General features: G+C 42.4%; 1 protein-coding gene across 3 annotated transcripts in view; it reads right to left on the bottom strand.

The window, feature by feature from the left end:
* Positions 1 to 17859, bottom strand: part of hmcn1 (hemicentin 1) — a 72929-nt gene that overhangs the window by 30082 nt on the left and 24988 nt on the right. For all 3 annotated transcript variants that reach the window (XM_020098378.2, XM_069521685.1, XM_069521686.1), the window contains exons 10-32: positions 17737 to 17858; positions 14654 to 14923; positions 12354 to 12495; positions 11701 to 11828; positions 11474 to 11587; positions 11131 to 11289; positions 10243 to 10434; positions 10061 to 10156; positions 8627 to 8754; positions 8396 to 8540; positions 7791 to 7903; positions 6818 to 6977; positions 6117 to 6282; positions 5457 to 5584; positions 4670 to 4921; positions 4314 to 4409; positions 3909 to 4103; positions 3686 to 3816; positions 2466 to 2613; positions 2063 to 2189; positions 1798 to 1952; positions 1418 to 1696; positions 326 to 607 (exon numbers count right to left, since the gene is read on the bottom strand). In XM_020098378.2, the coding sequence (XP_019953937.2) occupies positions 326 to 607; positions 1418 to 1696; positions 1798 to 1952; positions 2063 to 2189; positions 2466 to 2613; positions 3686 to 3816; positions 3909 to 4103; positions 4314 to 4409; positions 4670 to 4921; positions 5457 to 5584; positions 6117 to 6282; positions 6818 to 6977; positions 7791 to 7903; positions 8396 to 8540; positions 8627 to 8754; positions 10061 to 10156; positions 10243 to 10434; positions 11131 to 11289; positions 11474 to 11587; positions 11701 to 11828; positions 12354 to 12495; positions 14654 to 14923; positions 17737 to 17858 (3728 nt within the window). The remainder of the gene's footprint in view (positions 1 to 325; positions 608 to 1417; positions 1697 to 1797; positions 1953 to 2062; positions 2190 to 2465; positions 2614 to 3685; positions 3817 to 3908; positions 4104 to 4313; positions 4410 to 4669; positions 4922 to 5456; positions 5585 to 6116; positions 6283 to 6817; positions 6978 to 7790; positions 7904 to 8395; positions 8541 to 8626; positions 8755 to 10060; positions 10157 to 10242; positions 10435 to 11130; positions 11290 to 11473; positions 11588 to 11700; positions 11829 to 12353; positions 12496 to 14653; positions 14924 to 17736; position 17859) is intronic.

The following is a 17859-nucleotide window of genomic DNA, read 5'->3' as shown; positions in this document are numbered from 1 at the left end:
GGGAGTGTGTGCGGATGTTATGACAACTGAAGGCTTCCACAGGTTCTCTCTCATGTTTAGAAGGGGAGGGTGAGGGGCATTCAGCTGCAACATGAAACTTCACCACTAGATGTCACTAAATTATACACACTGAACCTTTAAGTGAAAAAAATCAACAATTGATGTTCAACAAATAAATCATGTGAAAAGTACAGTGAGAGGGTTTATATTGATGCAAACAAGCAAGTCAGCCTCATGTGAGTATTTTGATTAAAATAAATACCAATAAATGCCAATACACTGTAAGGCCATCCCCTATCAAAGGTATCTTTGTGTGTTTTTTTACCTAAAACTCTAACGTCGTACTTGACCTCCTTCTCTCCAGCGATGCTCGTAGCCACGCACACGTAGCGCCCCGAATTTGAGACTGTGGCAGAGAGGATTTCTAATTTTTTCCCCTGCTCCAGAACACGGACGCTTTCACCATCGTGCACAGGAACTCCATCCTTCAGCCACGTGAGGGAGGGCGGAGGGTGTCCCCCGGCCTCACAATCCAGAATAAGAGGCTTGCTGAGGACCACTGTCCTCTCAGTGGGCCCGTCATCTCCGCCTGCAATGGTAGGAGGCACTGGGGAGGCAGAAGAAAAGGAGAGTTCATGCTCAGCAGACTGTTTTGCTTGACATCTCATTTGCATCTCATACGTCAACAGCCAAAAACATGTGTAATACTGGATACTTCAAATCCATTTCTGTGGTCCTTGAGGATCAATTATTTTTTCTATTACCATGTTTGCCAAATATCCACAGCTGTTTGAAATTATTCTTGACTGCTACAAATGTCTCCATGTATTTTGAGTGAAAGAAAATGCCTTAAAGCTCTGCTTAATAAAATAATAAGCTGCAGAGCTCAACAACCGACATGAGAAGGGTTGCAAACATAGATACAAGAGAAGCTTGGTTCATTGAGGTTGAAAATCTGATTCAACTCTTCATACCTGAGTCATTTTCTCAGGCCCCTGCTCGAAAATGACGTGTATTCCTCTGCAACAACAGGGTCTTTATAAACTATCTATCTACATAAACATAACACTTGTGAGATTTCTGCAGAGGTGTAAGCATCAGTATAGTTGTTATTGGGTCAAAGTAAATTAAGATGGATCACAAGATAAATTGGAGAGTTAATTTCCACCGAAGTTTACAAATCTAGAGTCAATGTCAAGCAGTTTTAGCTCAAAACCTCAAGCAATCCATAGCAAAACATGTGACAAATCACAAGTGCCAAATGTTATGCTAATAAAGTGAAGCAGTGAAAAGTTAGAGATGTTTTAGTGAAGATATGCCAATGTCAAATTGGCCATTTTGGCACAATCAGCTGACATACAGTGCACTGGAAATGAAAGTGTGAGTAGATATCAGGAGTCAGATGTCAAGTTCTTACAGTAAACATCCAGCTCATAGGCCTTCTCAGCACTCCCAGCCACACTGGTCACCTTGCAGGTGTATAGACCAGCATCTGACACCTGTGCTCGAGGGATCTTCAGGTAGTGGCCTCGCTCCACGTACTGAGCTTGGCGGTTGGACAGGATGGCCTCTCCGTTTCGGTACCAGGTGATGACGGGGAGGGGCACCCCACGTGCCTCACACTCCAGTGTCACCGCCATGGCCAGCAGGGCAGTGACCTCTGTGGTTGAGTTACCTCCTTTGATGGTGGGGGGCACTGCAACAATGGTACGATAACATTACACTTCTGTATTTGGTCATGTGAACATATTTGTACCGATATACAGCACCTGACTGTTCTGGGTTTTCAACACTTACCATAGACACTGAGGTTGAAGTCCTTGGACTGTTTCCCGGCCGTATTCATGACACTACACTGGTATCGGGCCTGGTCCCCGAGACGGGCACTTTTTATCCTCAGAACCTGACCTCTGTTGGTGACCTCCAGATTCGGATCACCAAGAAACACCAGTCTGGCAAGAATTTAAAAAGAAAAGAGAAGGATAGGGATGGTTGAAGAGGGAATTGATAACCCAGCCTTTCCATCATATTTGATTATTCTTTAACTGTAGCTGGCACTTACTTCCTGTCCTTGTACCACTGGATTGTGGGTAAGGGTACTCCTTGCACCTTGCACTCAAGACTAATCTCCTGTTTGAGAATGGCTGACACATCTTGAGGAGAACCTGATCCTGCAATGGTCGGTGGGACTGTGGCACAGAGGGAGAGAATCATTCCAGAAAATGCATCAGAAAATTAATGAATATCCTTTTCTTCATTATTATTTGGAGCCAAACAATGTATTCACTTCAACAAGAAAGACCATTTAACACAACTTTTCAGTCAAAGACCTTCCTCAAGTGTTTTCGTGTATTAAAATGGTTTAAACCTTTAACGCTGTATTAATTTAAGGTTCAGTTGAGTCCAAAAGTCTGCACAGAGCTCTTTCTCTGCAATTCTTGGAGTTGTCATAGAAGATTCCTCACCCAGTACATCCAGGAAGAAGTCTTTCTCTTTGCTGCCAGCGATATTGATGGCTTTACAGCTGTAGCCGCCTGCGTCTCCTGTGGCTGCGTTCAGTAGTCTCAGGGTTTTCCCCATATCAAGAATCAGGACAGAGCTACTAGCCACCACCTGTCAATCAACATGTATAAATGAAATCAAATACATAAGAAAAAACAACATAAGTTACACTTACGAAATGCGAAGAGGCCAGAAGGATCTGAATTATATTATCTGCATCTTATAATTCAGAATTTGAAAACAACAGCTGTTCTAAAGTTGTTCGAGAAGTGGAACGTTTTCAGCTGCTGCCCAGAGCCAGAAACATTTAGGGAGCAGAGCATCTTGATTTAAATTACTGGTAATTAGCAGAGTAAAGTAAGTGCTCCGTTTTTCCCATCTGTGCCTTGCAGGAAATATTTATAAGGCAGCCAAGGGAGCAGGGAGCAGCCAAGTCAGTGGGATGTTACAGCAAAATGTGTGCAGACTCCCTCCTCTCATATCAATTCATCATAATTATTTTGTCATAACAGTTTCGAGCATATTGCCACCGAGGCTGGCCTTGAAACTCCGTTACACACAGATACATGCACGCACAGGATCCACAGCGGTTTTGGGTCTGTTATGTTGGACAGCGTTCACTCAGTCTTCATGAGAACTTTCATTAATAAATAAAAGGAAAGGTCACGATAATCTCCGATTACTTTTATCCACGTAGATGACTCACAGTATTAGACCACATTGTAAGTGTAGGTTATGTAAAATATAAACCAGCACGTTAATTAATCTCTAGTATTACACTAAACTTAAACTAAAACTAAAAACAGCAGCTTCAAAATAAGTTTGATGCCACAATAACTATGAGCTGTGAGAGGGGAGCCATCTTCATTTACACTCCTCACCATGAATATCTGTTCTCGCTCTATGTAACTTAGGTGAGTGGGTACAATCCCCTGTAAGAAGTGTAGAACTGACTGATAGTCACAGCTTCAATTGCCAGAATCTGTTTTAGTTCATTGAGTGGGACGACGCAGTCAGAGATCTGTTTTTTCTCTCCATGAAAACCATTAATCATTCTGAGCCCAACAATATGAATCACCTTGTGGCTGCAGAGGGCGCTGTTCTTCACTAAAAGTTACAAAGTGTTGCTTTAAATGTTTTTGGTCAAAATAAATATCAACATTTTCAGAGGGGTTTCACCTACAGGAGTCCCATCCTTGTACCAGGTGATCACAGGGGTCGGACTTCCTTTGACGTCACACAACAAGCTGGTTGGCTGGTTCAGGACCACCGACATATTGCCTGGAGTTTCATTGTCAAGAAAATCTGGGGGCACTGTGGAGGTTTGAGAGGTTATGGTTAGATACAACATTTCATTGGAGGAGCGCTGAAGTGTTAGTGAACAACTCGATGAGCAGCTCAATCACCATTGACTTTGAGCTGGTATTTCCTCTCAGTGGATCCAGCATCGTTGACAGCAGCACAGACGTACTCGCCGTTGTCCAGCGGGGACACAGAGGATATAATCAGCAGCGTGCCGTCCTCCAGGATGGACACGCCGGGCTCATTGCCAGTCAGCTCCTGGCCGTTACGCAACCAACGAATCACCGGCTTGGGAAGACCTGTCGGAAAACAGAGAGCAGGGAAAATAGAAAAGGAAACATCGAACATTAGCTGTGAGGAAAAACTGTGAAGTGTTTTTTGTATTTTAAGCAGAACATTAGTACTCATTTACTTTTGATAGAAATGTGAGTGTCTAAATGGGATTAAGAAATTTTCTATAATTTCTTCCTCTTCATCGTATGGAAGGACAGAAAGAAGTATAACTTTACCTTTTGCAGGACAAGGAAAGGCGATACGCTGGTTTGCAACTCTCTCCTGCAGGGGACTATTGAAGGGCGGCTCCAGTACCTCGACCACCGGGGGCACTGAAAGCACAAAAAATGGTCAAAGTGACCTTGAACTTTGACCTTTGACCGACTTCATCCATGAACCCTACTGAGTGTTTGTACCGAAACTGAAGAATTTTCTTTCAAATCTAAAGTACTTTGTATGATCTGTTCCCTGTGAGACTGTGATGTACATTTTAGTGTCACTTACCTAAAACAGACATGTGCAACCATCAACAACATTCTCACGAGCTCATGTATCATAATCACAATCAGCAGGATCAGATACTGAAACTGACCTTGCACGAGAAGCTGAACTCGAGCTTCATCTCCTCCTGCGGTGTTGGTGGCTGTGCATGTGTACGTTCCTTCATCTTCCAGTCCCACATTTCTCAGTGCCAGACTGCCATCGTGTGACACTGGATAACCTTGACCGTCCTTAGTCCAGGTTAGAGTCGGCTCTGGAACTCCTCGCACCACACAGGGCAGCTCCACAGGCTGACCCATCTGAACCTTTATTACCCTCGGGCCAGGCTGTATGCTAGGGGGCACTGCAGGGCAGAGGACAAGGTTCAATATGTTTTAGCACCTCAACTGTACCTGCATGTCATCTAACACACAGGAACTCTGTGTCTATAGTGTGTGGTAACCCATGAATACTTAATGGTTCAATCACATCAGCAACTTTAATCGAACTTTTATAATGTAGTTTGACCGATTCACCTGAGACACACCAGAGTTTCAAATTAGGAGGAAAACTCACACTTCTGACCACTGATCAGTGATCCATCATTATCAAATGCCTCTATGACCCCGTTCAGACCCGGCATAGGAGGCGGTGTTGGACGCATGTGGCCACACAATGAGTCTTTATGCTTCCTATGATCACTACATTTCTTAATTTGGTCAAATCTTTCTTCACAGCACAAATTAATTAGCCCACACTGACGCCTCACTCTCTCTCTCTCTCATTTTAATACCAGCTGTGAACAGATTAATTTAAAACTGTTAACTTGTGATCACATCGGACGTTAATACCAGGTCTGAACGGAGCCTGTGTTACCGTTTGGGATCTTATGGACGTACCCAAAACACTCAGCGCAATGGACTGTGTGAGGTTTCCAGCAATGTTGTAGGCAACACACACGTACAGTCCACTGTCTGACACCCTGCTCTCCAAGATCTTCATGGAACCAGAGGGAAGCTGAGTGTGCCTAGGAAAACACACACACACACACACACGGAGAGAAAACAAACTGTAAAGTGATATTTTATGAGCAGTAGTTCTTGCAAAGCTGGCTAAAGAAAAATAAGCACACACACTGTATTTTTTCACACACAATGACTTATTCAGTTGTTACTGTAACAAAAATACTACAATAATTTTTTCTAATCCTGTCATCAACCACAAGTACAGCCGCTGTGGCAGCCGCACAGTAGGTGCAGCAGATCACAGAGAGGAGTACGATTATCCAGTCATCTTATAAAAACCACAAATTATACCCCGAGGTTATGAACAGTCGACAGACACAGCACAGCAATCAAAACAGCATGGAGGTTTTCTTAGTGTTTTTAAAATATGATAACTCGGTTCTCCAGCAAGAGGTTTTGGTCTGTGTTTGGGCTCAGATTGAATTATGGTGGCGGTACAATATCTGAGTTCCTTAAGTTAAAATTGACTGAACAATCTCATGAATATACGAGGAGTTGTCAGCATTGCGTGTGGCCATGTTTGTGTGTGTTTACCTGGGAGAGAAAGGAGAGATGAGCTGCCTCTCCTTGGCCCAGCTGATGGTGGGTGGCGGAACACTGTGGACCTCACATGGCAAAATAACATCTTCACCCTCAATCACCGACATCCTCACTGGCTCTGCTGAGACTCCAGCACCACCGACGCTCGTCCTGGGACGGACTGAACACGCATACGTGGGCAGACAAACACAGAGACAGTTACTCCAAGTTTTTAGACAAACCATTATACGTGAATATTTGGTAGAGAGTTGATGACAGAGAGATACATTTTTATTTTATTCTCAGGTAAAAAGGGGGCGATGTGGGTGGGATTATTGTGAAAACTGTTTTAGTCCAATTAGGTGAGTGATGAAGCCTCAACTAAAAGTTTGGCTTATTTCAATTAGCTCTAGCTGTACAATAAAACAAGCCTGAGATGCTGGCTGTGATGATCAGGATGAATCAAATAATAATTAGTTAACATCAAATTCTACATATAACTCATTATCCCCATCAAGGCAGTTATGTTTTCATTCCCATATCTTTGTTTGTTTGTCAATCATGCAAAACCTACTACACCGTGTTCCATGAAATGTTGAGGGGGCGTGAGCACAACAAGAAACTATTACATTTTGGAGTAGATCAGATCCAGACATGTTTTCACTTTCATTAAACCACTCTTGTTTATTTTCGTGCAGACTGGTGATGAGGCTCACCATAGACGGTGAGCTGGACCTTTCTGGAGGCGAAGCCGGCTGCGTTGGTGGCTGTGCAGATGAACTCTCCGGTCTCATTTCCAGAAGGGGAATCGATGCGAAGGCTGCCGTCAGAATCCAGGGAGAAGGCAGGACCACCCAAGTACAGCAGCTTCCCACCCTACAGAAGAAATCACAGCCGGGAAAGGGCAGAGGCCAGAATTTATTTCATTAACTCAGCTTTGTTAACATTTGACATGGTGACAACACTGACTTGAGACCAGAAAGGCTGCTTGGTTTGTGTTTGAATTAATCATGTGATTCACTTCCCTGCTGTGAATGAAACGCTAACGTTTATACGATCATTTTAACCAAAACATTCACCGGGATCAGGAATGTGTCATATCTGGACTGTCCTTTTGTATCGGACATGATTTACCGGATTTGACTGGATCAATGTTACAGAAAACAGCAAAGGAATCAGAGGTAATTTCACTTTAGCATCTGGTGCATAACTTAAGCAGAGTCTAGTTTCATATGTCCCTGCAGCACTGTTCACTTTAACAGCAACGCTTTTACAACTCAGAGGGAGCTAGTGTAAAAGATGGCAAAGAGCGAGGGACAGCCCACATACAAACTTGTAGTACTAACTAATACACATGTGAAGGCTGAGCACACTGTTCAAACCAATGCATCCAGGTAGAGCTGATTTCATGGTGCAGTACAGACACACATTTTACAACCATATGCCAAAACCAATCAATGGAGTATTGCACTACAAATACAGAGTGACCCCGATTTCTGATTACTGACAAGAACGTTTTCTGGTTTTCACTTGAAGTTCAAATATTAGTTTCATGTGAATTTCTTCTGTCTCCCTGAGTTATTTCTTGCTGCAAAGACAGAAACTGGCAGGAAACCAGTACACAATCCCGAGCAGAGTATAACCCTTCTCACTGGCCTTTATACATGGAGACATAAGGTCAATACAGACCTTGGCCCAGGTGATTTCTGGGGTGGGTACTCCACTGGCACGGCAGGGCAGAGAGATGGGATTCCCCTCAATCGTGCTGAACACCTGAGGGCCATGTTGAATGGTAGGAATCACTGGAAACACAAGAAAAAATACAGTCATTTTTGTGTATCAAGTATTTATAGAATCTAGTAGATGCATTCTTTGTGTGTGCTGTGTATTTTGTCGTCTCTGTATACAGCACCACATGTGTCAAAAGCATCTGGAGAAAGTGAATTTTTAGAACTGATATGTTCCTAAACTATCAGCTCTGTTTGGTTTTTTTGCTCCAGTCCTGGGAGTCTGCAGAAAAGATCATCTTGGAGATGGACAATATGTTTTATCTATACAACAAAGTAACTTTCTCTCATGCGCTATTTACAGTATAATATAAATTAAATGCATACATTTAAATGTGATTTATTGGCTTTGCATCTAATACACATTGAAGCACTGGCCTATTCAGTTGTCAGACATTTCTATCATATCCTCAGTGCTAAAGCTATTACATGTGCTGGGGGGACACGTACAATGCAGCTTTCAAAGTAAGACTAAACAACATGTTAGTTATGTCTTTGTGCACACACCGTATACATTGACAGTGGTGGTATCGTTGGCAGCCCCAACAACGTTCTCTGCCAAGCAGGTGTAGTCCCCCGCATCGTCCAGCCGGACTCTCTCAATATGCAGACTGCCGTCCCTCCTCACCGTCACATACTGGTCTGATGTTACCTGACAAATTACACATTCAATCAATAGTTGAAACACGGTTAAAACAAGGAATCTGCAAACTGTGAACGTCCTCGCTGTGTCCTCACCAGGCCGTAGTTGTGAAGCCACTGCCTCTCAGGTAGTGGATTGCCAGCCAGTAGCACACAGGGCAGAGTCACCTGCTGGTCCTCAATCACGCTGAGCACAGCCGGACTCAACGCGATGACGGGCAAGACTACAGATATCATGAAAATAATTATAGAAAAATCCTGTCAGAGAAAATGATCTAGTAGATTCATATCAGCAGCAATGACGGTATTTAAAATGTGATTGTAATGTGTGGGCAGCAGCAGGTCAAAGATATCTGTGTCTTTTAAAGTACACATGCAAAGAAACCCTATTGATTAACACAATCCAATCCAGTGTCATATCAAGACAAATAAAATACTTCAGACTGAAGGTGTTTTCCACTGTGTTAAATCAAAGGAAGCATGTGTTTAAAAGTTAATGTGTGTATTGTATAATGAATAGGGAATGCTTGGTTGCTATAAACACAGTGCAGCTTCTACAGTTCACACTTTCCATAACTGCTAAAAGCATCACAGACATAAATACACACTCTTAGTGGTAAACCTTTGCAGGGAGGCTACACACACACACACACACACACACACACACACACACACACACACACACACACACACACACTAAAAACATGCCACTGATACGCCACTTTCCCTGATCTCTACTTTCATTACCGTCCAAAAGAAACTACTGCACATGTCCCTCTGCACTGGGTGTGTGTGTCAGCAGGGAAATGGGGCAGTGGGGCAGTAATAAATGTGTGTCATCTGGGTGGGTCTGAGCTTTCTGACCTTTGGCCCACATATAAATGCTCGGTTTGTTTCCACTGTAGAGCGACAGTGAAACAGAAACAGTGGTTTAACAAGGCACATGTGTTCAAACACACCCACTGAAAGGTGCTAATGAAATCACACTCACGTGTTGAGGCCGAAACGAAACACACACACACACACACACACACACACACACACACACACACACACACACACACACACACACACACGTAAAGAAAGATGTATGGAAACGTAATATGATCTTTGACAATGATAAAACTTGTGAAACTTCCTTTGAAGTACAACAAACATTTCACGGGGGACAGGGGTTTTCTAAGCAGTGGCTAGATTCTTCAACACCAATGTATTCACTCACTTAATTTACAGCATACAAAGAATCGATATTTCCCCTTGATGATTAAAATGAATTAATGACTATGTTTATTACTATGTTTATTATTATGTGCATTATTGAGATATGAACCCAATTAAGACTGAATGAGATGCTGACATGTAAACAGCATTTTCATTACCTCGCCTGTCATTGTCCTCTTTTTTTTTTTTTTTTTTTGTTACTGAACAATATTGTGAACAGTAGTTTTCATGATAAGATTAAGACAAAGCTTCTTGGAGAAAATCTATCCCATCAGAAACATGACATTTCAAATAAAGCAACGTTCTTACCCAGTCCAGTCACAGTGACACTGGCCTCAGCCTGGATCCTGCCAAAGTGGTTTTGGGCCTCACAGATATACACCGTCTCATCCTCCACCCACAGGTCTGATGGTAAGAGGGACGTTGAGGTGTAAACAAAGAGTATATACTTGTTTAATGTATATGTATGAATACACAAATGATAAACTCACAGGTGATATGTAGGCCTCCCCTGCTCTGTGTGATAACGCCATGTGTGCGGGACACATTGAAGAGGGGAAGTCTGTCCTGTCTGCGCCAGGTGACCTGTGGTTCGGGGTAACCTTGGACGTGGCACAGCAGGGTCACGTTAGAGCCGATGTCTGCCGCCACATCTGACGGCTCTCTGGTGAACTTGGGTGCAGCTGGAACGGTCAAAGTTAAAGATTGCAAAGGTCAAAACGTTTAGGTGACACTTATCCATCTGCATTGGATTCTACGGACAATCAAGCTGTCCATCACGTGGGCTCAGAGTTGTTTTTAGATTCCAAAAGTGTGTATTTGCACAAAAGCAGAAAAATGTTAATACTGAATCTGTAGCTGATTCTTCTGGAAATTAATTGTTGGGTGTTTTTAAATTGTGTGCTTATGCAAAAATCCACCTCACACTGAGCCATGCATGGATACAGACACACCCATGTGTTAGCATGTTTAGTTACAAACCAGACATGTTCTTTGCTTAGTTTGTCAAAGGCATCATTCACTAACAGCTACAGCCTTTGTGTTAGTATACATAAACATCAGAAATTTGTCAGAGCCGTAACAGCAAATTCATTGATGATTTAAGGCTCAAAATAAAGTGATTAAATCTTTGCTTCAATGCTTTTATCCCTCTTTATTCCTCCAGTGCAGACCTGCTTGTAGTTGGGTTAATTGTGCTTTATTGTCCACCAGGACACCCAGTCCCAGTATCTTGGAATATGGACAGAAATAATCCAGTTTTGGACATCCTGATGGGATACGATCATGTAATTACAATAACGTCCTGTTTCAACACTAAGAAACAAGCAAAGACTCTGTCCTGCTTTTACGAGATTAACTAAACTAGCTGTTGCGCTCACCTCCTACATCGAGAGAGATCTTTCCTGATGAAGTGCCGGCAGCATTGACGGCCACACAGCTGTAATCTCCAGCATCGACCATCTGGGTCTCCTTGATGGTCAGCGTCCCTCCAAGTGTGTCTATGTCCCAGACGGATGATGAATGTAGTTGGACGTCACCTAAAAATTCAAACAAATAAAGCAGACGAGTTTGGTCAGCTTGGATCTTTTAAAGATATAAGTGTTATTTGGGCCGTGTGAGCAAGTTCAGGATAAAACTAAAAACTAGACAAGATAAATATTTCTGTAACTTTTTAATAAACGTTTCATGGTTTTTCTTTCTTTCTTTCTCCAGGACGTTTACCTTTGTACCACAGGATCTCAGGCTGAGGGACTCCAGATGCTGAACAGGCCATAACTGTGGTTTCTCCAATGCCGATAAGAATCTCACTTAACGCCACTGTCACCACAGGAGGTTCTAGGGAGGGAGAAGTGTTGTAGAATAGAGCACAATCACAACAGAGGCAGAAAATGAAATGTAGTGATACTAGTGTGCATGTCTGAGTATGTATGTAGCACTGTGCCACTCACCAATGTAAGTGAGGGTGGAGGTCATTGTGTCCGTCCCCGCCAGGTTACTCCCCAAACATCCATACATGCCTCCATCCTTCTTCTCCATGTTTCTCACAACCAGTGTGCCATCGGGCGTCATCCTGCGTCTGTACATGGAAATTAGTGGAAATTCAGTACATTCCGGAGTGATGAGAGAAAAGTAGTAACCAAAAAATTCAGATTTTAACAGGTTGAAGATGTGTGAGGTTTAAATGAGACATATTATGCTCATATTCAGGTGCATAGTTTTAATATTAATTACTTGAAAGGGTTTATAAGCTCTAATGTTCAGAAAACTGTCCATTGCTGCAGCTCCTCTTTTCAGCCTCTGTCTGAAACACTTTAGCTCCCAGCACTTGTAGGAAATGACCGCCTCCACTTTGTTAGGGGGCATGTCGGACTAGCTACTATGCATATTATGAAAATGTTGGGAAGCAGTGTTTTCTACTTTTACTGCAGAATTTGAGCATTGTAACTTTACAGACTTTTTACATACAAAAAACCCTATACAACACACAAGAAGAAAAACCTAAAAAATATAAAATGTCTTCTTTTAGGTGCTAAACATCAATTGACGACACTCTTCCCGAAAATAAAAAATAGTTCATATTTGTCTGAGGAAATGAATTTACCTGCTGGATGCCATGATGAACATGTCGTTGTGTGTCCAGAGCAGACGGGGCGGAGGGTAACCGCTGGCCGAGCACCTAATCCTCACTTCGTCTCCTGTCGTAAAGGTTTGATTCCGAGGCTCAACTGAAACCCTGGGCACCTCTGGAGGAAAATACAAAACACAACACTGCTCATTATTCACCAAATGGACCAGATGCAATCAAATTCAGTCACTCAGCTTTGGAGCGTGTGGAGCTGGGATGTTATTTTGTCTCCTTTGCCTTGAGAGAGCTCAGGAACTTTTAAAAGTGCGTCACTGAATGCACATTTATGTAAATGTAAGGAACTCTGAAAGGAATTCAAAGTTAACTTTAAGATGTAACAGGAGAACAACTTTTATCGTGACTGTAGCAGAAAGAGTGATGGCAGTTCCAACATCTCATATTGTCTCTCAGCATATCTTTCACTATCATTTCATCTTTACTGCTAGAGGGGATATTGATTCCAGACCCTGGGAAGCTCTGGAATCCTGGGAGATTTTTCCAATTGATTCGTGATTTTCAACTCATCCTTTAAAGGCTTTGTTTTCTCCGTCGTATTCCCACAGCTAGAATCATCTACAGAGTCTGTGACCTTTCCAGATCGGCAGCCACAGCTTCAAACAGTTGAATAGACACACACATATACACACACACATGTGTGAAGGAATGTATAGGTTTGAGCTGATGTTTCCACTTCAATCATAAACGATGTCAGGTTTTCAAAAGATACACAACGCATTTCCAGATGCCGCCAGTAAATGTCCAGTCAAAAAATTTGACCTGTCTTATATTACAAGCTTGAGAACAAATTGAAATACCTCAACTTGTCACTCAACTTGATCGTAATGCCCAAGGCATGTACAGTGTTGATCATTTAGCAGACAAAAGGTCAAAAGGAAGGGCGTCGGAAAGCAGGGCAGGGTCCCTGACGTTGTCTTTTACAGCTAAAGCCAAACTCCTCTCTTGCCGCTCTGTCTCAGAAGGTCACCGAGCCCTGAGGGAGGTAAGGACACCTCAGAAAGAAAAGTAAGGGGTGTTTTTAAATTTTGTTGGTGTAGTGTGGAGATGCGCTCAGTTCCAGTTTTCTGGCCAAGTGCTGTAAGATGTCAGCAGACTTGACTCACTTCAAAGTGAAACTAATGACTATGATGGGGCTGACCGGGGGAAACCCCCGGGGGCTTGCTAACAGCTGTTACAAAAAAAGAGATTGACAAAAATGAATTGAAAAAGCAGAGAGAAAATGGTTTGAAAAATAATAAAAAGACAGCTGTGATAGGATTATGTGAAAAGAAGGCAAGGAGGAGATTTTAAAAACGAGAAAATGATCCAGTTAAACCAGGGAAAATGTTTTAGGGTCAACTGTGCTACTTATCACTCAGCGAGACGAGCTAAATAACAGAGTTCTCCTCCAAACCTGCCTGAAACTCTGGTATTAAACCTGCAACTCCTCCGTCTGTGTCAGACATGTGACTTGCACAGTTCACTCAAATTAAAAATCACAGCCGACGATTCGTTAATTTAGGTCAAGAAAAAATCAATTTTATGGTGAAGTGGAGCAATTTCTCTTTTTAGTCTGAGAGTAAAGATGATGTTATTTGCTTTACGCCTAGAACACACACACACAGGGAGGATTTGAGGCTACAATAAGCAGCATATGGACCCTGAATTAACTTCTTTTGGGACTGATGGTTGTATAACAGAGTAAATACAGGGTTGGATATTGGATTATGTAAAACACAGCTCGCTTCCTCTTTCTTGCTGCCTCGAACCTCTAAACCTCGGTAGGTTCTGGCTGAGGTCGTCGGCTAATAGCAGATTTTAGCGGCTGTAATGCATCCACTCTGTGCTGCTTGCCAGATAGTCAGTGATACACTCTTCCATCTGCAAGTGTTCCCGATTCGGTGTCAGGGAAGTGTTAGGAACAAGATTATAGGAGCTGTCGAGAGATGGAAACTCTACTTTAGCGTTGCCTGAGAGTGAGGCATTAATCATTTTCACGCCTCCCAGAACGCATTAGGGTGAATTATAGGGAGCAGGGTAGGGAAGAGTGGTGGCGGCACCTGAGAGATGATTTTGGATTTGGGAAGGAGATTGTGTTTGCCAAGAGTGCTGCTCCCCCAAGGTTTAAATCACCGACAAAAAGAGACGAACGTGCCAAAGGCAAAGTCTCACACAAATATGCAAGAGCACATACTTGCATCTTCAAAATTAAAAACCCCTTTCACATCATTAGTTCAAATGTAGCCGAGTAGGGCCAGTCACAAACACCCACTCCTCACCTTGCACATTCAGGTAGATTCGCTCCGCGGTCACCCCTCCTTCGTTGATGGCGATGCACTCGTACCAGCCTGAATGATCCGGAGTCACAGTGGACACCTGCAGCGAGAGGTTGCTCAGGACTTGCACCCGCGGGTCCAGACGGGCATCGTAACCCCCTCTCAGCCAGGTGAGGTTGAAGTTGACGGTGCTAACGACATGGCAGGTGAGGACTGCGCGGGAGCCAGGGCTGGCGGTTACGTTACCCTCAATGGTGACGGCTGGAGGCGGCTCTGCAGAGTGAGGACATGAGGTTGTTGGTGGTTGCCAGGAACTTGACATCATTAAGACATCATTAACTAAGCAGGAATTCAGAGCGAGTAGTTGTTTTTCTTTTTGCGAACATTTATGTATGCAGAGACAGTATTTTCTACTCCACAATGTTGCAGATGCAACTAACTTTTTTGAGTGAAATCTATTATTGAATCTTCTTTATTTAAGATATTTTGGGGGCATTCTGTCTTGATTAATAGGACACTAAGTGTGGATTAAGAGAGAATGGGGCACGCTGCCGTAAGACTCAAGCCTCCATATAAACTAAATTTGTTTGTCTTCATCCCGAAAACCACACATACAGTTTTTACTTGCTTTATTTGCTTGAGTCCCTTTTATTTTCTAATTTCACCTCCATCAAGGAGACTATGTTGCTATTGTGTTTGTTTGTTTCTCTGGTTGTCTGCGGGATTACTCAAAGACTACTGAAGTGATTTCCAAGGAATTTTGTGGAAGGGTGGGACATGACCCAAGAAAGAACCCATGGAAATTTGGAACAGATTTGGATAAACTGGTGGATCCAGGAATCATATATTTTTTTCAGTTTCTTTAAAATGTCAAGATAGGGCGTTAGCCTTGGCTGAGGTATAGGTTTTCTGAGCAGCCTTCTAGTTTTTTAGCTGTGGATAGTTTGATCTCTTCGTAACTCTGACAACTACTCAAACTTGATAGAATTGTTCTGTGTTTGACGTTCTAACATCTCAAAGACATAAGAAAGTAGTGAAACTGGGTTGCAGGTGGAGTAACGGCTTAAAGTTCTGGAAGCCACTGATTTAGACCATGAAGCTAGTGAGACACTAAAACACAATGAAGTTATCAAACCTAGCTAAAAGTTGAAATGTGGTATTTACAAATTCCTCTGCATTATGCACACATCTGTGTACTATGGTCAAATAGGAACCTCCGTCAACAGCATCGTCCTTGTATAATGCACTGCTGTCACCCACAATGTGTATTTGCATGTAAGTACATCTTAGCTTTGTATAAAGGTATTTTCATGTACTTAGCTTTGTGCAAAAAAATCTAAAACCCCTCACTAAGGCTCTTTTCCTCAGTTTTCTCTTTTTAAACTAAACCCTCGAGCCTCATTGTGTCGTCAATCATGTCTTTCAGAGGTGAGCCAGAGCTAAGCAGGGAAAAGAGGAAACAGAGGGAAAAGGGGGAGAGAAAGAGAAGACGAGGGAGAGGTAGCAGAGGCTCTGATAGGGGGAGGATGCTGGAGTTTTCAGCGCAGCTCTGTGGAATTAGGAAGACATAAATTTGGCAGATGAATGGGTGTAACTTGTGTGTTTCTGCGTGTGTACATGTGTACAATGTGAGGCCCTGTCACTCTGTTAAGGATATAACTGGCCCACTAACAAAGGTCGGATTGTGGCTGAGGAGGACTAATTTCACCTTATTTTCGAGGCATTATAAGTGGGAACAGTTGGACAAACTAAGTCGCCTCTGCATCGTTGGAACGTGAGTTACAGTCGTGAGGTTGCGCTCATAAATTACACAGATCCATGCCTGACTCTTCTCTTTCCTTCTTCTCTTTCAAAAAGTGTCTTTGAACTAACTCTCGCTCTCTTCTTCTCCCCTCCATGGTTTTATGGGAACGTTTGGACAAGGAGACTTTTACTGACTGAGTTTGGACTCATGTGGTGTCAGTTCTGGTGCCGCATCCTGGAAAATTTGTTTTGATTGAAACATAAATACACTTCAGAGGATTTTGGGAAAAGAAAAATTTAATTTTTGCTTTGCCCAGTGGTGAAACTGAAAAGTATAAATCATTATTTATTCCTTTTTGTCTGTGCTCCAAGCTTTGACAACATAAAAGATCACAAGCGCATCCTCCAAGTAATTTATGACCTGGGTTATGAATTTCTGAGATCATAAATTATCATGCATGTATTATTTTTTTATTTATTGTGGTGACGAGTGGTCTCTGCTCTGCTGGTAACATTGAGTCCTATACCCATCATATACACATTTTCTTTCCTGCACAGCCTGGAACTTATATACAGTTTTAAAACTTTTCTCATCTTACACCACATCCACAGTCTATTGCTTCACAAGTCAGGCACACACACCATACCAGAAACCCCATGACATGATCACTGGCAGGCATGAATTACATCTTGTTATAGAACTGGTTTCAAATTTTCCATAACGTTATATTAATTCTGCCATCATGCAGGTTCTCTATATGGGAGCCACAGCAAGTCCAAATAAAACCCACAGTGACTGGCACTTGTATTCATACCCCTGCGTTAAGTTGCGTTAAGTTAAGTTAAGTGTGTGTGAGTGTGTGTGTGTGTGTGTGTGTGTAAAGCTCTAGAGCATGACATAAACTCCGTCTTGCAGCACAATTTAACTCAAGATATTTTGTGTGCCCTTTAAGTTGTATTTTCTAAACATGATACAGGCCATTAAAGACAATGAAACTTTCAATTACTCACTGCCACAAGTAGATCCATCAAACACTGATTAAACTTTGAGTGTAATAACAGTCCTGGCTCATTATCTGCAGTGATCGAAGGTTTTAATAATATAAACTACATTGTTAAGGTCCACTGACAATGTCAACACTGACATTCTGACATGTTGTAATATCTTATGTCTTGTATTCTTCATATATTTTACTTAAGCTCATTTCTGAATGTCTTCACAAGCACTGTTTTGAGCAAAGTTACATTTTGTGTGGCTGTAACTTTGATTTTAATAGAACAGTATAAATAATCAAAATAAATCCTAACTGGTGAAGTTACATGTTATTAGAATGTTAACATACCTGAAACATCCAGGAAGGTGCGAGCTCTTCCCGTCCCTGCACTGCTGACAGCAATACACTCGTAGTGGCCCTCGTCCTTCAGAGTAACCTGGGCTATTTCCCAAGATGCACTTCCAGACTCAC

This window comes from Paralichthys olivaceus, chromosome 3, assembly GCF_024713975.1.
Source record: "Paralichthys olivaceus isolate ysfri-2021 chromosome 3, ASM2471397v2, whole genome shotgun sequence".
NCBI classification, from domain to species: Eukaryota; Metazoa; Chordata; class Actinopteri; order Pleuronectiformes; family Paralichthyidae; genus Paralichthys; species Paralichthys olivaceus.
This window is presented reverse-complemented; position numbering and strand designations above follow the sequence as displayed.